Raw genomic sequence first — 25,954 nt, 5'->3', positions numbered from 1 at the left:
GTGTGTGATCAGAATCGCAATTTTGAAGGTCAAAACTTATTTTAATTTTTATGCGGATATTATGCAATGCCACACATACGTTAGTAAATCTTTCACTTTTGTGGGATGATACCTTGCTCTCTTGCCGTATTATAAAATTATCCACCGTCTTTTTAAGATTCCTATGCTTTTTTTCAACGATACATCTTCAACGAAAATTTTGTTAATGAGGACTCATAGTTTGTTTTTTTTTATACCTACGCTATTGCTACGATCTCTTTGCTATCTCCGCACTATTTTTTTATACCCATCACTTTCACTAGAGCTCAAATAAAAAGACAAAATTGGATCCATTTTAATATTTAATTGGCTTTTGTTAGTTTATTGAAAATTTTGAAACAGTTTTGACGGTTCCACATCTATTGTGACCTAAAACTATTGTGAATTGAAAATACATTTATTTCACGTAATTTTCTTTCGTATGTTTGCCAATCGGTGCACGGATGTAACGATTCGACCCCAGATTACTATAGAAGCGTTACGATCACATATGTCATATTTCGAAATACAGCTATTTACATGACGAGTGATACGTTCACGGATGTTAAGCGATAAGTTTTAGATTAAGTTTGGTATGATTGGAGCAACTCTCTGCTCCAATTGTCGTACCAGAATCACTCGGCAACTGTTAGCTTCACTCTGTCCACTGTCAGACCGCCGCACAAGTGCAAGCACATGCTCCACGCATGTGTAGTGTGTCCCACGTCCCATGCAAATGTCTGCCTCCGGAACACCCTACAGGCGTCGCTAATCAGCACCGCCTCTGTGGGTTCTACCACTGTAACAATCACCACCATGCCACTCCCTCACTTCCAGGATTACCCGCGGCATAATAACCTTTACAACTTAACTGCATCGGATTACATAGTGTGATCAACAAGATAGTTGCATTAACGAGTCGAAATGGCGTATCGATAGCTGCTGTCTGAGAAACCAAGCTTAACGGTCGAAATTTCTGGGTTATTCAGATTTCATTGTAAGACCACTTTAAGTCTTCCAACCTCTTCAGTGCTAAGAGAAAACCACTGTCAAGGCTTTGTCCAATCAGAAAGGATATGGGGTGCGGTCGGGTTAGGTAATAATTACAACAGTACAGCATATTTGCTAATACTCTGCTCTGTTAATATGCAGGCAAAAATTTAAAGGCAACATTTTTGCATAAATTGCGCTTAAAAATTCACGTTAAACGTCATACTTTGATAAATTTGCCACTGCTGTCGTGATTACCGTCTCAAACGACATTGAAAAATACGCCGTCCAGGTGCCGAATGAAATCGACATACTATCTCTATCCAATTCAAACCAACTTACCTAACACCTCTTTCCTTATTGTCTGGCACCGTCGAAACTGTCCATTTCCTGGACCTACAGTAAAGACACTTGGATGGAAATTGATTTTGCGCTTTCACCAAAACAGGGTTTAAATATTTGTTACAACAACAACATCTGCAAAAAATATGAACACCGACTTTTTAGGAAAGACTGACATAAGAACAATTCCTACTACAACAACGACACATAGCAATACATGTTGTTATTATTTCTTATAATCATACAATCTTACTAAAAACATGATCAAAACTTATTTATTTTTATTTGCATGATCATCATCTCAACAAATTAAACTTAGAAACCTTTACGATATTTCTCCCCAACCGTATAGTCGGTCATTCCTTTTCCCGAAACACCACAAGTTCCAATGCCGACGCGCCCTGTGACAGTATCAGGAGACGCAAATATACTCTTGACTTTCATTCCTGGCTTCTTCAGATTCTTACTTGTGAAATTAAGCCATTTCTTTTTGTCATATTCTCGCTCTTCCTCTAATTCCTTGAACCTTTGCAATTTTTTTTGTTTTCGTTTTTTCAAATATTCCTTTTGGTTAGGATGATGCCGTCTGAAAATAAATATTTTAATTAACAAAATTAAATTATTGTACCACAGAGAGGTTAATATAGGAAAATATGTAAGGAATAATTAACATTAATTATTCGAGACAAAATGTGTTTTTGAAGGAAATATTTTTAAAAGGTTTTGGCTTTAATTTTCGTACATGTTTACACAAAACTTCGGAAGAAAATCGACGAAATTTTTATTTTTTGCTATTGTTCCTACTGGATGGAAATCAGAGTTTATAAAAAAAATTACGATAAATACTTATAGATTTAATGATTAAAATGAAAAACAAATAACCGTAAACACAAATACATAGCTCCAAGAGGATCCCAAACAAGTCTTTGGGTACCAGAAATTTTTAACATAACTAATTATAAAAAACTGTATAAAGATCACGTGATTTTTAATTTTTCATAAAATGTGTTCAATATTTATATATTTAGTAATATGGATTGTGAACTATTTATTATTTATTTTACTTAATTTCAAAAGAATAAAAAACCATCGCGATCAAGAGATATTGAATGTAGCAGTCGCCATAATTGGATTAACCCATTATATTTCGTACAACGCTTTACAATAGTATAAACTCATTAGCTTAGAATATCAAACAATAGAACTTGCAACACTGCTATCGGGATTGGCATCTCGAAAACACCCTATATCTCGAAGACCTGGGTAAAATTATATTAAGATAGGTTGAATAGTCCAGTTTTGCGAAAAACGCGTTTAAAGTTTTGAGTGACTATATAGCTGACCTCAAGTGGGCAACTTTTTAAAGCTGTATCTCCAAAACTATTACTCGGATCAAATTGAGAATTAAAGAATAATATTCTATAGATGTTTTCGAAATAAATAAAACAATAGAGTGTTGAAGCCGTGAAATACATTGCTTAAGTGTTATATTGAGACATCTTGATGAAACTAAATATAAATATCCCTTGGCACCCAAAGGTAATTGGTATTGAGAATGGTCAGAATCAGAGCAAGACCCCGCCCTCCTCTAACAGGTTTAATGTAGATACCACCTAAATTAAATTTTCTCAAAACAGTTGTAGCCGAGTTAACTACAGCGTGCCAATGGTTTCTTCTTTTCGCAATGTGGCGCCAATTGGAGATTCTAAGCGAAGCTTAGTCATTTTCCCCTGATCTTTCCAGCGGAGGGGAGGTCTTCCCCTTCCTCTGCTTCCCCCGGCGGGTACTGCGTCGAATACTATCAGAGCTGGAGGTTTTTGGTCCATTCGGACGACATGACCTAGCCAGCGTAGCCGCGATATTCGACGTGGCCAACACGCAAGGACCATAAATCTTTCGCAGAACTTTTCTCTCGAAAACTCGCAACGTCGACTCATCAGTTGTTGTCATCGTCCAGGCCTCTGCACCATATAGCAGGACGGGAATTATGAGTGACTTATAGAGTTTGGTTTTTGTTCGTCGAGGACTTTGCTTCTCAATTGCCTACTCTGTCCGATCTAGCACCTGTTAGCAGGAGTTATTCTGAGTTGGATTTCCAGGCTGACATTGTTGGTGGTGTTTACGCTGGTTTCAAGATAGACGGAATCATCTACGACTTTGAAGTTATGACTATCAGCAGTGACAGCAGGACTACGAATTAAGGGCATGCACCTGGAATGTCCGGTCACTTAATTGGGAAGGTGCCGCTGCCCAGCTGGTTGATGTCCTCGTGAAAATAAACGCCGACATCACCGCCGTTCAAAAAATGCGATGGACGGGACAAGGACAGAGACGAGTAGGTCCTTGTGGCATTTACTACAGTGGCCATATAAAGGAGCGCAAGTTTGGTGTGGGATTCGTGGTGGGAGAGAGACTCCGTCACCGAGTACTATCATTCAACCCGGTGAATGAACGTCTAGCCACAATCCACATCAAAGCGAGGTTTTTCAACATATTGCTTATTTGCGCCCACGCCCCGACGGAAGAGAAGGACGATGTGACCAAAGGTGCCTTTTATGAGCGCTTGGAGCGCACCTATGAGAGCTGCCCCGCCACGATGTCAAAATCGTGCTTGGCGACTTTAAGGCCAGGGTGGGCAAAGAAGATATCTTTGGCACTACGGTCGGTAAATTCAGCCTCCACGACGAAACATCCCCAAATGGGTTGAGGCTGATCGACTTCGCCGGGGCCCGAAATATGGTTATCTGTAGTACTAGATTCGAGCACAAGAAAATACATCAAGCTAAATGGCTGTCTCCGGATCGAAAAACTACCAACCAGATCGATCATGTTGTGATAGATGGAAGACACGTCTCCAGTGTTCTAGACGTGCGTACGCTCCGAGGTCCTAACATCGACTCGGACCACTATCTTGTTGCAGCCAAGATTCACACCCGCCTCTGTGCAGCAAAAAACGCACGTCAACAAACACAAGGAAGGTTCGACGTCGAAAAGCTGCATTCACAACAGACAGCCGAACAATTTTCTACTCGGCTTGCACTCCTGCTCTCTGAGAGCACTCGTCAACAACTCGATATAAGGGAATTGTGGGACGGCATTTCAAATTCCTTACGTACAGCTGCAACCGAAGCCATTGGTTTTCGGAAAGTGCAAAAGAACAACTGGTACGACGAGGAGTGCCGTGTCGCAGCGAAGAGAAAACATGCTGGCTACCTCGCAACGTTACGGTCGACCACAACACGTGCGGGATGGGATAGATACCGGGAGTTGAAGCGGGAAGCGAGACGCATTTTCAGACAGAAAAAGAAGGAGGCCGAAATGCGTGAGTACGAAAAGTTTGATAAGCTGGCCGACAGGGGTAATGCTCGAAAATTCTACGAAAAAATTCGGCGGCTTACAGAAGGTTTCAAAACCGGAGCATACTCTTGTAGAACCCCCAAAGGTGATCTAGTGACCGATACCCAGAGCATACTTATATTATGGAGGGAACACTTCTCCAGCCTGCTGAATGGCAATGAACGCACAACACCAGGAGAAGGAGAACCCAATTCCCCAATCGATGACGATGGAACAGACATTCCATTGCCTGACCATAAGAAGTTCGAATGGCAATTACCCGTCTGAAGAAACACAAAGCGGCGGTGGCCGATAGATTACTGGCCGAGCTATTCAAACACGACTGCGAAGAACTGATAGGGAGCATGCATCAGCTTCTTTGTAAAATATGGTCGGACGAAAGCATGCCCAACCATTGGAATTTAACTGTGCTATGACCAATCTATAAAATAGGAGACCCCACAATCTGCGTCAACTATAGTGGGATTAGCCTCCTCAACAGCGCATATAAAGTTCTATCGACAACAAACTGATTGGACCTTATCAGTGTGGCTTTAGACCTGGAAAATCAACAACCGACCAGACATTCACCATGCGCCAAATCTTGGAAAAGAACCGTGAAAGGAGAATCGACACACACCATCTCTTCGTCGATTTCAGAGCTACTTTCGACAGCACGAAAAGGAGCTGCTTTTATGCCGCGATGTCTGAATTTGGTATCCTCGCAAAACTAATACGGCTGTGTAAACTGACGTTGAGCAACACGAAAAGCTCCCTCAGGATCGGGAAGGACCTCTCCGAGCCGGTCGATACCAAACGAGGTTTCAGACAAGGCGACTCCCTATCGTGCGACTTCTTCAACTTGCTTCTGGAGAAAATAGTTCGAGCTGCAGAACTAAATAGAGAAGGTACCATCTTCTTTAAGAGTGTACAGTTGCTAGCGTATGCCGATGATATTGATATCATCGGCCTCAACACCCGCTCCGTTAGTTGATTTCTCCAGGCTGGACAAGCAAGCACAGAAAATGGGTCTGGCAGTGAACGAGGGCAAGACGAATTATCTCCTTGGCTCTCACGTCACTGTTGACAGTCATAACTTTGAAGTTGTAGATAATTTCGTCTATTTAGGAACCAGTATTAACACCACCAATAATGTCAGCCTGGAAATCCAACGCAGGATTGCTCTTGCCAACAGGTGCTACTTCGGACTGAGTAGGCAATTGAAAAGTAAAGTCCTCTCTCGACGAACAAAAGTCAAACTCTATAAGTCGCTCATAATCCCCGTCCTGCTATATGGAGCAGAGGCTTGGACGATGACAACAACTGATGAGTCGACGTTGCGAGTTTTCGAGAGAAAAGTTCTGCGAAAGATTTATGGGCCTTTGCGTGTTGGCCGCGGCGAATATCGCATTCGATGGAACGATGAGCTGTACGAGATATACGACGACATTGACATAGTTCAGCGAATTAAAAAAACAGCGGCTACGCTGGCTAGGTCATGTCGTCCGGATGGACGAAAACACTCCAAATTAACACTTACCGATCCAAACGGGGTTAGATCGCCGAAAGAACAGCCCTTGGTCGGATGAAATCCGAGTCAATTCCGGTGCGTAGAACCGGCTGTCGTATGTCCTGCATGCAACGAGTCTCCGCATGATACTGACCACCTCTTTGCATGCCCCACAAACCCCACCCATCTAACACCTTTCTCCCTTTGGTCCGACCCCGTCGAAACAGCACGTTTCTTGGGCCTACCGTTAGATGACATCGACGACAACACAAATGACATTTACCATCCCAACGGGGATTAGATTTCCGTTAAAACAACAACAACGAAAACACTCCAGCTCTGAAAGTACTCGACGCAGTACCCGCCGGGGGAAGCATTCCATTCAATTTTTATATATTTTTACTTTCAAACCAATTCTTGGCAAGGACCTGTGTAAAATTATCTACACTGCCATGCGTAATGTTGGAATATTTACTACAGCAAGAGACTAATATATGTACCAACATACCTTTTAATTTTAGTCACATAACATAACTCCGTTCCATTAGTTTGTGTCTCTTACAAATTTGTTTCATCATACAATTTTTGTTTTTCTGTAAAAAACTTGGTCAAATAATTAGTCCTTTTTGCTCACATGATCGGATTATAGAAAGTTGAATCGATTGATTCAAAAATAAAATTTTCAAAGATTTCAATCAATGAAAATAAGTTTTTAGAGTGATAACCGAAAACCAATTGTAAATAATCCAAAATTATCAAAATATATACAGAAAATACATGAGTAAAAGAAAAAAACTTGTCCGGAAAGTAACAGGACTGACTCAATTTAAAAAAATGTATTGAACCAAACGTCACAGTTCTTTAAAAACTTTCAAAATAGGTCAAGCAAGCATTGAAGGCGTCATGACGGTTTGTCCAGGAGGAACAAATTCTTGGTGGAAGATGTCTTTGATGTCGAAAAAGACAATGAGAATCCTTTTCATTTTGGATTTGCTAATTTTTCCGGTTTTCATCAGCGACCTCTTCCCGGCCCTCCAAAAAGCCTTGGTGCCACCAAAACACACTATTTCTTTCTAAAACAACATTTGGGTAAGCTTGCTTGATTATATCAAACGTCTTTCTCGCAGATTTACCGAGTTTCACATATAATTTAATCGCGTACCTCTGCTCTAACGAACGCTGCATTTTGGTTTGCACCACTCACAGAAACACGTCGCGCGAAAATGTTTGTCCTTAGCTAGGAACGCCCTCTACCGAATCCAGTCGGTGCGCGCACGCTCCGAAGTACAGTCGCGACGGGAGAAAATCAGTCTTATTACTTTCCGGACAAACCCTGTATGGATGCAAACACTTCTACCGTTGTGAATAAAACACGCTTTCTTATTTTCATAGGAATGATTCACATATTGGCCGATATATGCTGTACAAAGCCACCTTGAAGTTCCCTAACGTGTTTTTTTTATTCAAGTTCATCTGATTAGATGAAGAACATCACCAAAAATGGCCATAAGGTCCAGGATTCGTGACAAAAGTAATCCCATAGCTTTACCTGAAGCAGCGTAAGCACATTTTTAATTACACCGTTTAACTTGGTATAGATCTTATTATTTTAAATCATTTACAGATTCAGGAAGCGGTTTAGACTGACTAAAGACGCATTTACATTCATCCTATTGGAAATAGAATTTAACGGGCATTTATCAACCGCAGTACCACCAATTCTTCAACTAGCGGCCACTTTGTCCCTTTTGGCGAGTGGAGGCTATCAACACTCAGTTGGAAAGTTCCAGGAGGTATGTTTGTCGACTAAATAGAGATGCTAAACATAAATATACAAATGTTTAGTTATGGGATGTATTGATGGTACACATTTTGGCCTTCAAAAACCAACTGTGAATGAACATACTATATGCTTTTCAACAGAAAAGGATACCACAATCTTAATTCAATGATAGTAAGTCGCATATACACATGTATGTACTCATAAATACATAGCCTATGCATTTATATATTTGGATTTGTAGACCACATACTAACGAATATGTAAAGGTCTGTCACAAAAGAAACAGAACTTTTTAAATGTAACTGTTTCTGGTGGCGCCACCTATTGGTGGGTATATGAAATAAAATGTTTGATCTCTTGTTGACATTTCGTAAAAATTTTAAGGCAATTGGATAACTATAATCGATGTTATCAATCAAAAAGTAACAGCAGCTTTTGGTCGTCGGTCGTAAAATGCAAAGAGCAAATATTAAATTTTGTTTTAAACTTGGGAAAACGTTTACTGAAGCATTTCAAATAATGAAAAAAGTTTATGGTGGTCAGTGCCTATCCCGTAGTAATGTGCATGAGTGGTTTAAGCGATTCCAAGAAGGTCGTGAGGACCTCTGTAACGATCAGAAGTCGGTCGTCTTCAGAAGTCAAAAATAATTGTAAAACTTCATTTGCCCATGAAAGGACATTGGTTTCAGAACATTTCCTTAAACACTCATTTGAAATGCTAATTGACCGGACTAAACGCTGTATCGAAGCACAAGGAAACTACTTTGAATAAAAAAATATAACTTTTGAAAAATATAAATTTTTTGTTGTTTTTTTTAACAGTCCTGTTTCTTTTGCGACATACCTTGTATGTATGTTCTTATGTACATATATTTGCAGATTTGTGATTACGAACATCGAATTTTAGCTATTGTTTAAAAATATGGTGGAGCCGCTCACGATTCCTTTGTATGGTAGCATTCTGCACAGAGGAGATTTTTGGAGGAAGCATATAATTGAAAGTCTGGCTTTTGGGTAATATGTATATGCACTTAAACATCTACAAAATATATCTACAGACATATCTACGTATTTTCTCAATTAACAGGAGATTCTGGATATCCTTTGGAACCATGGTGTTTGACACCATTTAGAAACCCCGAACTTGGCTCGTGCCAAGCACGGTTTAATGAAATCCATGCAAAAGCACGCTGTATTGTTCAACGAACCATTGGTATACTGAAAGGCCGGTGGAAAATTCTCAAGTAATGATAAAAGAAGTCTGTATAGTTCTGAAAAGATGGCAAAGTTCGGCAATGTATGTGTAGCCTTGCATAACATCTGCATACAATTTAAAAATTCAACATATTGCAGATATTTTGTAAATGAAAACAATGATACAGAAATATATACCGGAAATGAGACTCAATTAACTAAAATTGTTCATAAAATTAGAGATCATATTATGTTGTCTTTAGATAATAATTGAATTAAACGTTCCAAGAACATGTGAATTCATATTTCGTTTTAATAAATGTATCTTCAATAAAGAACTTGGAATTAAGATATCGTATATATTGGTATTTATTTCTGAATGTTTCTCTTTAAAATATTAAGTTCATGTGTTTTAATCTGCAACTCCACAGCTTTTATTTTCATATCTGCGGTATGTGCCTCTTCTTTTATTTGGACAGATCTCTCCTTTAGAGCAATTAGTTTCTCAATATTTTTATTTATTTGCGCTTGCGTTACTTCATATGCGCGTAAATTGCATTTTAAAAGAGAAAGCTTTCACTTTCGATCGCTTCGCTTCGCATAGATGATTTTGTCGCACTGCGGTTGGTGGATGGTGTCTGATCTTCTTCTTCCTTGCTATTAACAATCATCTCTACCAACTCATTTAATCCTTCTTCGGGCTGTACATTTCCAAAAGATTTAACTACGGTCAACCCTTCTACAGCAACATCTATCCCCGTAGCTTGAAAAAGTTGCTCTCCTGCTACAGTTAATAGCTTTTCCTCGTACGGACCACAACCAGTACTTTGTTTCGAGGCCTTATTGAAAGAAATTTTTTTTATGTTGTGCTTTTGATCAGCAAATACCTATTTTTGTACTTTATTAATATTTCATTTATCTTACTTTTCGCCAAGATTTAGCATCTTTCATCGGTGGCCCGGCAGCGTTAAGTTTTAACGTCAATGCCTCCCATAGCTTGTTTGCTGTAACATTGACTTGCTCACTGTTAACGATTAATAATAAGTTCACTTCATTTAAATGATTTATACTGCGCAATTCACCATTATCCAGGTACACGATGCCCTATCTGGCATCATCATGATCAGGTGACTCATTTTCCTTTCGGCATTTCTACCGTTGTTTTAGTCAGACCATTGTGCAGTATACAAAAACAACTAGAAGCACGATTATCAGGTAATGCGCTTTAGCTTGGCACATCATACGATTATACTGTTCTTTGGTCAGACCATTGTCCCGTATGCAATAACACATTATTATTTTTGCCAGTTCGCTTCCATACTATTTTGCTATATAAGCTTGAGTTAAGCCTAACATTGTTCTCAGTTGTCGGTCAAATGGATTGGATGGTACTTGGAGAGTACCAACTACAGGTGAAATAAATTTATATTGAAGTTGAATCGTGGTTTTATTACAGTGCAGACATATACGTCATACGGGTTAATTTGAGCGTTTAGTGCAATCCTAAACATTTTTGGTGCCTCCTGTGAGGACTGTGTATATCGTTTAAATTGCGGGTAATATGTCAGCATTAATCTTGCGTACATCAGCACGCACATCTATTTTGCGCATCTGGACGCAAGTTCAAGCACAGAACTACCATCCAGACTGTGTTGAAAGTGAACAGCTCTTGGGTAGTGCCAGACAACATTTCTCTCGTTTTATGGACAACCATTTTGCCCTCGTGTCCAGCGCATATGGAGGCGAGATGGCGGAGCATGATGATTTGCTCGCTTCAACGGAGGAGATTTTCAACAACATTTGCATCAAATTAAAACGTAAAATGTCAGCGATTAGCGAACTTCCCAACCAGGGATGCAGCCATGCACCAGACATGCGTCTGGATACCATCTCCATTCCAATTCCAATTGACGGACCGTCCAATTGGTTAGCGTTTTAGGATATGTTTGAGACGCTGGTTCACAACAGAAGTGACTTGCAGCCCACTTATAAACTGGGAAAATTGAGACAATATGTAAAGGCGGAAAATGTTCCATTAGTCGGTGGCTTGTACACAGGTGGGTATGAAGAAGTTTGGGCTGAACTGAAACAACGTTACGACAATCCCCGTACTCTTTCGGAAGAACATGTTCAGCATCTTCTAGACTTACCAACCCACCCATCTGAATCTCGAGCTACGCTACTTAATTTTTTGGATAGTGTACGTAACTCCTTCAGAGCGCTTGAATTGATGAATGTGCCTGTAAGACGGTGGGATGCTATAGCCGTACCTCTGCTACTACCGAAACTACCGATTGTTATTCGAACCGAGTGGGGAATGAGCCTAAAATCCAATGCAATTCCGAAAATGGAAGAAGTGATAATGTTCGTGGAACGGTGTGCAGCTAACCTACCGACATCGTCGCCAATTACTTCACATATTTCAAGCGGACGCACATCCAGTCGTGTCGTGAAGGCGCATCTGACTATGAACTCCGGAAAAGTTCTTAATCCGTTGGTAGCATCTGACAAAGCGCCGAATTGCTCATCTTATAAAGAGTTTCATCGCATTACGAAATGTCAAAAGTTTCGTAACCTTCAACTTGAGGGATGCTGGGACTTGGTGAAGCAGGCATCATAATGTTTCAATTGCCTCAAGGCCGGTCATCGTAATCGCGACCGTCCACCTGGTTTATGTCTCAACTGCCAATAGAAACTCTTCTATGTAGAAGGCCCCAGCAGAGGAGCGTTGAAGGTACTTCCGCCAGATTTACTCCTGGAGCGTCGGCTACAGCGCCAATGGTGGCTCCAAAGGTACTTCCTCGACAGCAATGACCATGGAGCGACGTCCAGTCATTTCTCTTACAGAGTGACCGGACTATTCTTTTAGCCACGGCAAACGTGCTTCTTGCTGACTGTAAGGGATACTTAAAGGAATGTCGAGCACTTTGCGATATTGGTTCCTAGGTGAGCTTCGTTTGCCAATCATTAGTAACTATTTTGAATCTTCCTAGAAGTCCGTGCGAGTTTAAAGTCGAGGGTATTGATCAAAGCCTTTCAACCCGTACCAAAGATGTTGTCAGAGTTAGTATGCAGTCTCAGGTGGACGAGAAGTTCCAGATCAGCTTCGATGGGTACATCATTGATTCAATCATGTCTATGAGTCCTTCTACTAATATAGACATCAGGACCAGCCATCATTTAAGGGATTTTTTTTAGCTGATGCGGCATTCGGTATACCAGGTCCCGTAGAACTACTGATTTACGCAGATATTTGGCCTGCTCTCGTATTAAACGATGTTGTTGTCGGTTCTCATAACGAACCATGTGCATTACACCCCCGTCTGAGATGGATAGTGCTAGGTCCAGTAGCATCGAACTAGTCGAATTCAACCCATATACCATTTCGATCTGATGCCCCTCCACTTGTAAATTCACATTCGGCGGCACTTCGGCAATTTTTAAAACTAGAGCCAACATTGGCAAACGACTATGTACTGAGGGAGAAATACGTGGAATTCATGAGGGAATACATTAATTTGGGACATATGGAGGCAATCGATGCTCCTCCAGTTGACATGGGAAGCTGTTATTACATCCCTCACCATGCTGTTTTGACTAAATTCAGAGTAGTGTTTAACGCATCATCTAAAACAACGAACGGAGTATCTCTTAACGATACGCAAATAAGTGGACCTTAGCTACAGGACAACCTGTTTGACATACTTCATCGATTTTGGCGGTATTCGGTAGCTCTCACAGCCCATATCAAAAAAATGTTCCGACAGGTAATGGTGGATTCTAGGAATCGAAAATGGCAACAGATCCTTTGGAGGGAGTGCCCTAATGAACTCTTGCAAACAGTCCTTTCAATGCTACTAGGTCATTGAGACAGTGTGCATACGATAATTCGAAAGTGATCGCTGACGTCAGCCGGGCAGCCACCGCACGTGACAGCATTCTTCATAGCTTTTATGTTGATGATTATTTGGAAAGTGTCCACACGACAGAACTGGCCATCTATCGTGCACGGGACGTTGATGCCATTCTTCAACAAGGTAAATTTGAGTTAGATAAATGGAACTCCAACTGCGTCCAGACTCTGGAAGGAATCAGTGGCTCTAAGGCGTCAGCATCGGAGATAAATTTTACCGATTCCAGCACAACGGTATTGGGCCTTCACTGGAATCCTATTTCTGATACGTTATTCTTCAAGGTAAAGGTATAGAACTTTGACACAATTCCTATTAAACGGATTGTTTTGAGTGATATTGCAAGGTTGTATGATCCACTGTCTGTCTTCGAGAGACTTGGATGAAATACCGGAACAATCCACAGGCTCTCGGAAGGATCAAAATAAAATGATGGCTGAGGATCAAAGAACATTCTGTATCGACACTACATGGGTTCAGCGATGCAAGTACCAAAGCTTACGCCACAGTTATTTACCTACGAAACACCAGCGCTGACGGAGGATCACATACATTTCTGATTACCGCAAAAACAAGAGTTGCTCCACTGAATGAAACGACTATCCCCCGCCTCGACAACTACAACTATGAACAACATACGTCGCGCCTTGCAAATGGAAGATACGGTTTACACTTTATGGAGTGACTCAACAGTTGTTCTCCATTGGATTCGGCGGCAACCCTCTTCATTGAAAAAATATGTGGAAAATAGGATAACTTTTATACAATCAAAATCGGACATAAACGTAAAGGTATGTCACAAAAGAAACAGAACTTTTTAAATGTAACTGTTTCTGGTGGCGCCACCTATTGGTGGGTATATGAAATAAAATGTTTGATTTCTTGTTGACATTTCGTAAAAATTTTAAGGCAATTGGATAACTATAATCGATGTTATCAATCAAAAAGTAACAGCAGCTTTTGGTCGTCGGTCGTAAAATGCAAAGAGCAAATATTAAATTTTGTTTTAAACTTGGGAAAACGTTTACTGAAACATTTCAAATAATGAAAAAAGTTTATGGTGGTCAGTGCCTATCCCGTAGTAATGTGCATGAGTGGTTTAAGCGATTCCAAGAAGGTCGTGAGGACCTCTGTGACGATCAGAAGTCGGTCGTCTTCAGAAGTCAAAAATAATTGGAAAACTTCATTTGCCCATGAAAGGACATTGGTTTCAGAACATTTCAGCTATCCAAAATGACCTTAAACACTCATTTGAAATGCTAATTGACCGGACTAAACGCTGTATCGAAGCACAAGGAAACTACTTTGAATAAAAAAATATAACTTTGAAAAATATAAATTTTTTGTTGTTTTTTTAACAGTCCTGTTTCTTTTGCGACATACCTTGTATGTATGTTCTTATGTACATATATTTGCAGATTTGTGATTACGAACATCGAATTTTAGCTATTGTTTAAAAATATGGTGGAGCCGCTCACGATTCCTTTGTATGGTAGCATTCTGCACAGAGGAGATTTTTGGAGGAAGCATATAATTGAAAGTCTTGCTTTTGGGTAATATGTATATGCACTTATACAGCTGCAAAATATATTTACAGACATATCTACGTATTTTCTCAATTAACAGGAGATTCTGGATATCCTTTGGAACCATGGTGTTTGACACCATTTAGAAACCCCGAAGTTGGCTCGTGCCAAGCACGGTTTAATGAAATCCATGCAAAAGCACGCTGTATTGTTGAATGAACCATTGATATACGGAAAGGCCGGTGGAAAATTCTCAAGTAATGATAACAGAAGTCGGTATAGTTCTGAAAAGATGGCAAAGTTCGGCAATGTATGTGTAGCCTTGCATAACATCTGCATACAATTTAAAAATTCAACATATTGCAGATATTTTGTAAATGAAAACAATGATACAGAAATATATACCGGAAATGAGACTCAATTAACTAAAATTGTTCATAAAATTAGAGATCATATTATGTTGTCTTTAGATAATAATTGAATTAAACGTTCCAACAACATTTGAATTCATATTTTATTTTAACAAATATATTTTGAATAAAGAACTTGGAATTAACATATCTTATATAAGTACATATTGGTATTTATTTATGAATTTTTCTCTTTAAAATATCAAGCTCATGAGTTTTAATCTGCAACTCCACAGCTTTTATTTTCATATCTGCAATATGTGCCTCTTCTTTTATTTGGAGAGATCTCTCCTTTAGAGCAAGTAGTTTCTCAATATTTTTATTTATTTGCGCTTGCGTTACTTCATATGCGCGTAAATTGCATTTTAAAAGAGAAAGCTTTTCACTTTGGACAGTGGGCTTCGCTTTACATGATTTTGCCGCACTGCGACTGGTGGATGGTGTCGGATCTTCTTCTTCCTTGCTATTAACAATCATCTCTACCAACTCATTTAATCCTTCTTCGGGCTGTACATTTCCAAAAGATTTTACTACGGTCAACCCTTCTACAGCAACATCTATCCCCGTAGCTTGGAAGAGTTGCTCTTCTGCTGCAGTTAATAGCTTTTTCTCGTACGGACCACCACCAGTCCTTTGTTTCGACGCTTTGTTGAAAAAAATTTAATTTTTTATGTTGTGCTTCTGATCAGCAAATACCTATTTTTGTATTTTATTATTATTTTAATCATCTATTATTTATTGATCTTACTTTTCGCCAAGATTTAGTATCTTTCATCGGTGGCCCGGCAGCGTTTAGTTTTAAAGTCAATGCCTCACATAGCTTATTTGCTGCAACTTTGCCTTGCCCACAATTAGGCAAAATATTTTTTGCAAAGTCCTGATGCTGTAGCATAAAGTCACTCATCAAATTTTTTTGACGCATATTTATTTTGTTTACATTGGCCCTTGAATTATTAATTATAATTATATTACATGTTAAATAAACTAAATAAATGAAAAATAACTTACATTTTGCCCCTCGGATTATTTTTAGCTGATATATTCAAATTTTTTTATTTAATTTGTGCTATAACGTTTCTCAAATTGCGAACGAATGAAATTTCGATTCTTTCGTACAAATGAGAACTCGTTATCGTATGAGAAAATTTCAAATTTCGAAAGTGCCTATTCGATAGCGAGTACAACGATCCGAAAACAAAAAAAAAAATCATAAATTTCGCTCGTTAACGTGTGTCGCGATTCGGGCCCAGTTTTTATTGGACGATATGATTCGTCCAATCGAATTTATATCGTTATATTAATTTCTTCTTGATTTATGTACTGGAAACTGAACGCATCAAGTGGAATTTAAAATTGTGTTGTATGGGAAGTAGGCGTGATTGTTGTCCGACTTCGTCCATTTTTAAAATGTAAGAAGAATGCCACGAATTAAATTTTGTCGAAATCGGTTGGACGGGCTTCGAGATATGGTATTTCAACAAAAAGTGGTTGGTCCCACGCCCAAATTTAATGTCTCCGGCGTATTTAGTTATTGATTTATTGCGCCGTTATATGGGGAGTGAGCAAAGCTATCCACCGATTTCATCCATTTTCACACTGTTGGTAGAAGTTCTTATAAGATTTGTACTCATTTAATTGTTATAGTTCAAGAAGGTTGAGGAAATATGTACATTAAACTTGTTAGAGGGCGGGGCCACTCCCACATTAAAAAAAAAAAAAAATTCCCACAGGTGCCCCTTGCTTCTGCGATCCTCTCTACCCAATTACAGCTTTATATTTTAATTTAGTGCTTAGTAATGGCACTTTATATGTTTTCGCTTAATTGCGATTTGTGGGAGTCAGTGGTCTGATTACGCCCATCTATGAAGTAATATTTTTTTTTACTAAGGAACGCGCATATCAAGTTTCATCAAGATATCTCAATTCTTACTCAAATTACAGCTTGCACGGACGGAGAGACAGACAGTCAACCAGATTTCAACTTTTCTCGTCCTCCTGATCATTTATATATACATATATAAGCCCATATCTATCTCGCTTAGATTTAGGTGATACCTAAAACCGTTAGGTGAACAAAACTATAACCCTACAAGACGGGGGTAACCAATTCACAAATACATTTGTAAAGATTCACCTCTTATACCAATACAATATATAACTTTTTGTCTTGAAATGGAAAACTCTATGGTAAGAGAATTTATGAAATTTTTGAATGTGTACGAATATTGACAATGAATCCGTTAAAAATTGCTGCAATTGAATCGTCATTCGAAGAAAAATTTGAAGCATCGTAAATGATTTGAAGAGTGTCAAGTAAGTAGCAAATATTTTATTAAAAAACCGAACAATTGTCATAAAAACTATTACATATATTTGATATATTATAGAAATTTTATGCAGCCACACATATTTCCAATTCTCAAATATGTACTTACATTTGTAAAGTTTCACCTCTTATACCTATAGAATATGTAACTTTTTGTCTTGAAATGGAAAACTCTATTGTACGAGTAGCACCATTCATCATACGAAATTTTTGAATGTGTAAGAATATTGACAATGAATCCGTTAAAAATTGCCGCAATTGAATCATCGTAAATGATTTGAAGAGTGTCAAATAACTTGCAAATATATTATTGAAATTTTATGCAACCATACATATTTCCTCGGCAAATCTTATAACTTGCATTAGCAGTAATTGTACAATTGCGACAAAGCTTCATGGGAGCCGTTGTAGAAGCATTCAAAGAACTTAACTCAAATCTGCCACCAATAGTAACAAATTCACAGGATAATTAAGAAAAAGCTTAAAGATGTCGTTAATGGCGTTATTAAAAAATCGTGGATCCTACGAATACCATGCAACAATACGTCATATGCTGTTAGATTTGGGTGAGTCCCAGTGTGAAATACAATGCGCTATACCAAAGATGGATAAGCAAGAACAAACGCATCGCAAAGTAGAGAATAGGGTGGGTCGATTCCGGACTCTTTACGATTCGGGATTTCTAATAGTGCGGAAAAGTTGCCTTAATACTTCCTGATTCCAATGCAACTTTTTGTTTTGAGATCGGATTGCATCTTCAACCCCAACTCCGGCTATGAAATTTCGGAAATTCGCCTAAAATCGTGAAATTGTCTACCTAGCGCCTGAAATACACATCTCATGGCAAAATGTATAAAACAAAAGTTATTTGTCACGTCATTTGCTACCGAAATGGTATATGTGATCACACACACACGCCACAGCGCAAGGTGAAAATTTTTGCAGCTCTCAGCTAACCTGTATTGATCACTCAGAACCCACCGCGTGGAGGTGGCTGCTCTTCGGGTTCCTCCCAAGCCCAACCCAACCAACCAGCAATATGTCAGGCTTGTTTTAGTCTGAATCTGTGTCAAATTTATTGATAAAATCAGATTTTGTACTAAACTTTGGCACTTGTTGCCTAGATTTCAGTGTAGAGCGTATAAAACGCTCACGAGATTGGGGGCCAATAACTTTAGAATATGCCTCTGTCACCAGTTTGACGGTTCTCTCGACTGCCACGGTGTGAGAGGGGAATTCAATAAATTTCAATACCTCTGCAGTGTCTCCCGACAGCCCTTTTATTTATGAGTTCTTCGTTAGAAACTGAACAAAGAACTGGTGGAACAGTCAAAGTAATAGTCTTCCAGTTAATCATATCGTAATAATTAATAGCTTTGAAATTCAGCTTTGGCACTTTATTACACCTAACCCTTCCATTTACAGTGTCAGACTCTGCTTCTCTGGCTTCCAGAAGACGGTCAAGGGCCAACTTTCTGACTTCTACTCGTATCCGTTCGTCAGTTATCATACTAAGGAGAATGTATTCTGGAAGAGCAAAGAAAGCATTCTGTTGAATGGATGAATCGACAACCTTGCGCAGTTTAGAAAGTAAGTATCTCGACCTTTGAATTGCAGCATAGAGATGGCGCGAGCCATCTTTGATTTAACTGTTGAATCTTATTGAGAACCACAAAGGTGAGTAAACTGTAAGTATGTACTTGACCAAAATCTTTATTTCCTTTGTTGGTTTGTCAGTAGAAATGTATAATCTCAGAATTCTATTTGCACAGGTAAGCCAGAGAGATTTGCACATGTTACCTGGATGCATCGACGCTAAATCTAAGGAACATTGACCGGAAATAACAGCTTCTGATATTTTATAGAGATAAGCTTGGTCTGTGCTAAGTTGGGTCGGATTAATAACCTCAGAAGGTAATTGGCAGGATGGAAAACTTTCCAATTTGACAACAGGCAATTTCTCACAATCAGGGAGCAGTTTACCTATGTCGCCAGAGAATGTATTTGGACTCTTTGAGACACCATCTATGTGTTCGAAAAGAGCACGAAATGGAAGTTCGTTGAAATGTAGAAGACAAACAACCCACTGTAATGGCCTACCTATTCTTTCTTCTAGTTTCCGAATGATTCCACCTTTCCAACCTGTGTTCGTGTTGGTGCCATCAGCACCGACAACTTCTAGATGTTCCACATCAACTGAATTGTCTTGTAAATGTTGCCATATAGCTTGCGTTTCATCCTCAGCTGACCCGGAAGGAGAGGTGACGTCGCCAAAGTATTGACAACCACGTTCCACTATAAGAGAAATATGTTCCTCTTTGACAGTGTCGCGGTAGTACTTTTCACCTTCGCTGACTTGTGTAAGTGTATTGTCTTTGCGGCCGTCAAAATACAACCCATATACAGAGTCATTACTTTCGGTGTTTTGGAGCTTAACTCCAAAACTTTTTTTGCCCGACTAATCTTGCATTTGTCAGTGACAAAGCTAGCCTGATCCTGTGTTATCAAACCTGCTTTTTTGGCATCCACAAAAGCAGATGAAACATTCAAGGCCGCTGCTCTATCACTTACTCCAAATCTTTGGGCAGATAAAGCAGTGTGTTCTAATACTAGTGTGTTTTGTTTGGTTTTAGAGGATGGAAGAGAAAATTCATCATCAGCATCGTTTTTGGAGGAATCCATGTGCGAGTCTGGCTGATCTGAATGGTCACGTGTTCTAGCTGATACTTTTCTGGTAAGTGTTGATGTTGAATGACGTTTTGAAAGCTTTTCTTTACGTTAATTTTTCTTTGTAATCTTTTTTGTTTCAGGTAGATCAACACTTCCAATGCGACCAATTCTTCTGGTTCTCTGGTCCAAGAGAAATGGTTGTTCATTGATAGGAACTTTCCTTTCCTTTGGACAAGTGCAAGAAGAAAAACAAATGCATTTACAAGCAGCGATGTCAAATAATTTTCCGGCAAAAGAGACAAAGTCGGTCTTTTAGAGCTCAAACCTATTGGGTTCCTTAAAAACATTTGTTTAAGAGTCAGAAATTTCTTATGGTATGTGGTGAGCATTTGTACAACTCTGGTGTGTGAAACTATCGGAATATATGACTTTTTGAATGTATTTTCAACCTTTTTTGCAACTATTTCTGTAACCTCTTTACTTCTAGTTTCATAGTTGTCGCCTCGGAGTCGCCCTATACGAAATCTTTCAAACTGATAACACAAAAGAACATCCTGGTAAGTAGGTAATTGGGACTCAGAGAGATTGTACAGATATATGCCAAACACAGGACATTTCTGTCTAAATTTAAATTTAGATAAAGACATTTTGAGTTCTGTGTTCTGTTGAGAGAATATAAGTGATAGCACTCGGCGAAATCATCGACAAGAGTGAAAGAACTCGATGAAAAAATATTTATGTGGAGACCAGTCCCCGAACGTGTCGTATGGCGCAGGGAAATGAATGTAAGTGATAGAACTCGGCGAAATCACCGACAAGAGTGAAGGAACTCGATGAAAAAATATTTGTGTGGAGACCTATCCGAACGTGTCCTTTGGCGTAGGAGAATGAATGTGAGTGATAGCACTCGGCGAAATCAACGTCAAGAAGTGTGGCCGCCAGCCGATTTTCACCTTGCGCTGTGGCGTGCCGCCTTTTCGCTCGTAACGGTTCTCGGGAACGGTTCGTCCTACGGCCATGATCACAACCATTTCGGTAGCAAATGACGTGACTAATAACTTTTGTTTTATACATTTTGCCATGAGATGCGTATTTCAGGCGCTAGGTAGACAATTTCACGATTTTAGGCGAATTTCCGGTAAGTGCAATTCGATCTCAAAAGAAAAAGTTGCATTGGAATCAGGAAGTACTAAACTGGAACATTATGTTAATTCTTCGTTAATGGTCATGTATAAACAGAGAACAGTTTTTGCACTCATTTCAGTTCAAAACAAATAATGTATCACAAAATGTTGGGTGAACGAGTTTGCTGCTGTAAATGAAATGTTCCCGAAAATTGTTGTGAAAATATTTTCAAGTGTTTGCCTTTAAAAGTGGAACAATTAAAATAGTTGCTACGGGAAAGGCAGTTAGCGACGAGTGGCACGCGGGATCAGTTGTTGCAACGTCTTAGCGCATATGAGGAGTCCGACGAGGTGGACATCTAAGAAATCAACGTTACGGAGGAGTCATCCGAGATATCAACGGTGGCACAACTACGGCAGGAGATGAAGCAGTTACGCGAAATGATGGTACAGCTACTACAAGCACAAAATAACGGCATTGGTACAGCCAGTACGCAAGAGGTACAAACGGTACAAAACGCAGCTAGTAAGGATAGCGCAGTCGCAGACAACGACGGCGCTGGCGTTCAAAGTCACGCCACTGACGCTATTTCAACGAACGACGACAGCACGGTGTCAACTAACAACAACGTTACAACACGCATTCAAAGCAACGGGAATATTTCTGTGAACGGGAATATTTCAAAGAACGGGAATATGCGACACGCGTCAGTAAAAGAGATTGCAAATACCCTGTCGGAATTTTACCCAATGAATAACGCAAGCATTACGGTAGAGCAATTTATTGACTGAGTCGATGGAGTAGTGGAAGCATATATGTAGATGGGAAGAGAAATGTTTATCTCACACGACCAAGAGGAGGATAAAGCCGTTAAATGCTGCTTACAAGTAAAGGGCATTTGCGGAGGGGTTCACGAAGGCTATTACCATAGATATCACCATCGAGACGCAAGCCTATATCGCTGATGACGAGTTACTAGAACAAGACGTTTTAATAGGTCAAGATGTTATCATCAATGCAAACATTACGCTGAAAGTTGAAAATGGTCGCACAATATTCGGAAGCAGAGGAGTAGTACAGACGACTGTAATAACTGAGAGCAATTTTTCCAAACTAATGTCAAATTTCAGCCATGAAGGAGAACGAAATAAGATGTAAAGTGTTCTGGCAAGCTATACCGATGTTTTCTCCAGTGGGCTGAAAGATATTGGCAAAACTTACGTAGTTCAAGCTAACATCGAACTTGAGAGCAATCGCACCGTATTTCAAGCGTCTTATCGTATCCCAGAACAGAAACGTGATATTGTCAACAAGATGATTGAAGAATTACTTGAGCGTGAATTTATGACGAAATCGACCTCTGAATACGCAAGTCCCGTGGTTTTAGTCAAAAAGCAAAATGGAAGTGATCGGTTATGTTTCGATTACCGACGAATTAATAAGATGACAAAGAAAGAAAATTTTCCAGTCCCGAATATTGAAGAACGGCTACATGAAGCAAAACGTTTCCGATACATTTCGTCACTCGATTTGAATAGTGGGTACTATCACATCGAAATGGCACCCGATAGTCTGAAATACACTGCTTTCATCACAACAGACGGCTTATATGAGTTCAAACGCATGCCGTTTGGTCTAAAGAATGCACCAGCTGTGTTTAATAGACACATGGCAGAAATCCAAAGACGAGTGGAGACGGGCGACATGCTGCATTATATAGATGACATCCTAATTGGCAGCAATTCCTTCGACGAAATGTATACAAAGCTTTCTCGTATACTCAAAATACTACGCACACAAACAATAACATTTTTGGGACATCAGCTAACTCCCGAACGCATCAGTCCGGGCAACGTCAAAAACAACGCTATCGTAAGTTTTCCACAGCCGAGAAATGTCACAGAAGTACGCAAGTTTTTAGGTCTCAGTGGCTACTTCCGAAATTTCGTCGCTGGTTATTCCATTATTTCTGAGCCGTTACGCAAATTGCTAAGCAACGACACCGCATTTGCACGGGGGCATCAGCAAGAGTCAGCATTCAACGAACTCAAAACCGCATTATCATCGAAACCAACCATTCGCATCGAAGCCGAACACGAACTACATACAGACGCAAGCTCTATCGGCCTTGCAAGCGTTTTGTTGCAAGCCGAGAATCGACAACTGCACCCAATCTCATACTTTAGTCGCTCCACTACAGACAACGAGAAACGTTTCCACAGCTATGAACTCGAAGCATTAGCGATTGTGGAATCATTGGAAAGATTCAAATACTACGTATACGGAAAGAAGATCAAAGTTATTACCGATTGCAGCGCTCTACGAACAACGATGGAGAAACGAGAGCTCATACCACGCATTGCCCGATGGTGGTTGAGAATTCGACATAGAAATTCAACATCGACCAGCTGCTCGTATGGCCCATGTCGATGCGTTGAACCGTGCACGAAGTAGATACCGCTGATCTCCAAGATGATTATCGACAAGGTAGATTGGTTGTTTAGTGTTCAGCTACAAGATGAGAAAATAAGAAACATCGTTAACGAAATACAGAATGAGGTGAAACCAAAATATACCGATTACGTTATTGAACTGAGACGCTTATATCGAAAATACGACAACGAACTACTGTGGGTTGTTCCGAAGCAGTTAAGGTTCTAAATATTCCACAAATGCCACTATAAGGCAGGTCATATGAGTGTTGACAAAACAATAAAACGAATTCTAAATCTTTTCTGGTTTCCTCGAATGCGCAATTACGTAAAGAGCTACATCAACTCATGTGTGGGTTGTGCTTTAAATAAAACCCCTGGCGAACGACGTGAGGATCGATATCACTACGACAACGTTAAACCTATACTGTTTACAACAATACACATTGATCATTCGGGTCCGTTCCCAAAAAGTTCAAAACGCAACGAGCATGTGTTGGTAATTGTAGACTCATTTACCAAATTCATAATCCTACGAGCAGTCAAGAGTACCGCATCAAGCCATGTAATCTCGGTATTGCTGGAGATCACGTCTATCTGGGAATGCCGGAGCGTATCATATCCGACCGAGGAACGGCTTTCACTTTAAAAGCGTTCCAAAAGTTTTGCAACGAAAACAACGTCAAACATATTCTCAACGCAGTGCGCACGCCATGCGCTAACGGACACGCTGAACGAGCTAACCGCCTTATCCTATCCATGCTCTTGCTTTCTACTGATGACGAAAGACGATGGGACGTCAAATTACGCCAAATACAATGGAGCATTAATACTATACCGAATAAACCATTCCGTCTACTTTATGGGTACATGCCACGAGACATCCTGCAGAATCAACTTATCCAGGCACTTCAAGACGATGATGGTGACCTGATAAACGACACCGACCTATAGCAACTACGAGTCTATATCGCTCAACGAATAAACGACGTAAGAGCACAAGTCAAGAAGCTATACGGCGCAAAGCATAATCAACCGAAGACTTGCAAAGAAGGTGATATCGCATTGACTACAAACGAACAAATAAGCTCCGGTACAACACTTAAATTAGAACCACGATCCAGAGGACCGTTCGTCATCACCAAAGTCCTGCCAAATGATCGTTATGTAATTGAAGACTTACCTCATGCCGAACGAACACAACGTCATTACAAAGCCGTATTTGCATAACATCAACTTAAAATTTGGGGCATTTTACCCCCAGATGATTCAGACGACATAGACGACGAAGATGAGAGTAACATAGGCGAGTGCACCACATTGGGTCAGGAAAGCCGAATGTATGCGATGGCAACTCTGTTGCCCAACAAGTGTCAGATAAAATGAAGCAAGTGGCAGCAATAAAAGGGACAGTCGGAAAGAAATTGTCAGCGAGTGAACAACAATAAATAGCAAGTACGCAGTGGTTTTGAGAACATTTCATAAAGTGTTATAAAGTTTCATAGAGTTTAATAAAGTTTTATATGGGAGAATGTAAGTTAACAATTAGTTAACATTTAAATTTTATATTATTAATTCACACGTATTCATATGTATACATTTATCTACTTCAACATTTCCTTATTCAAACGACATAGTTGTGTTGAAAATGTAAACCATATACAAGCTTTTTACCAAAAAAAAAAAACTATTCTAGTAAATATCATACATAAATGTTGCCAAAAAATGTATTGTAAAAGAAAATTCAGTTTGTACTTTATATATTAGGGTGTTTTTGTTTTAACTATTAATTTTTTTCAATCCCGTAACGAAATATCCTTGGAAAAACCCTAAAAAAAATGCCCTGAAAATTTTAGCCCTTAATATTAACAGTTCCTAACTGGACCAAGGTATGTAAAAATTTTCCATAGAAAATACACTACAATCGTGATTTTTTATCTTTAAATTCCTACAGATCAGAGATATTTTATGGCATCGCTTTGACTTCAGATGCATATTTCTCAGACCAACATCAAAATAAAAAACATTCTGTAGAATGTAATGGAACCATATTCTTTTGAGAATATGGCAGTCCATTACATTTTCCAGCACGATAATGACCCTAAACACCCTTCAAGGTTAGTGAAAAGCTGGCTTTCGGATCGAAATATTGATGTTTTGGATTGGCTTATTGCAAAGTCCTGATCTAAGCCCAATTGAAAACTTATGGGAAATTGTGAAACGAGATCTTAAGGACAAAAAACCGCAAAATAATGACGAGTTGTTTCCAATGGTTTATTAAAGTTGGAACAGCATATCAGTGCAAACATGCCAACAATTAATCCAAAGTTTACCGCGAAGGCTACACAATATTGTTAAAAATAAGGGTTATCCAACAAAAT

General features: G+C 39.4%; 1 protein-coding gene across 1 annotated transcript in view; it reads right to left on the bottom strand.

The window, feature by feature from the left end:
* Nucleotides 1-1,599: 1,599 nt before the first annotated feature.
* Nucleotides 1,600-25,954, bottom strand: part of LOC120780311 (survival of motor neuron-related-splicing factor 30) — a 39,646-nt gene continuing 15,291 nt past the window's right edge. Inside the window, exon 3 of the mRNA XM_040112603.1 lies at nucleotides 1,600-1,936. Within this exon, the coding sequence (XP_039968537.1) occupies nucleotides 1,666-1,936 (271 nt within the window). The 3' untranslated portion in view covers nucleotides 1,600-1,665. The remainder of the gene's footprint in view (nucleotides 1,937-25,954) is intronic.

This window comes from Bactrocera tryoni, unplaced genomic scaffold, assembly GCF_016617805.1.
Source record: "Bactrocera tryoni isolate S06 unplaced genomic scaffold, CSIRO_BtryS06_freeze2 scaffold_25, whole genome shotgun sequence".
NCBI lineage: Eukaryota > Metazoa > Arthropoda > Insecta > Diptera > Tephritidae > Bactrocera > Bactrocera tryoni.
The sequence above is the reverse complement of the archived record's forward strand: the minus strand, read 5'-3'. Positions and strand labels throughout refer to the sequence as shown.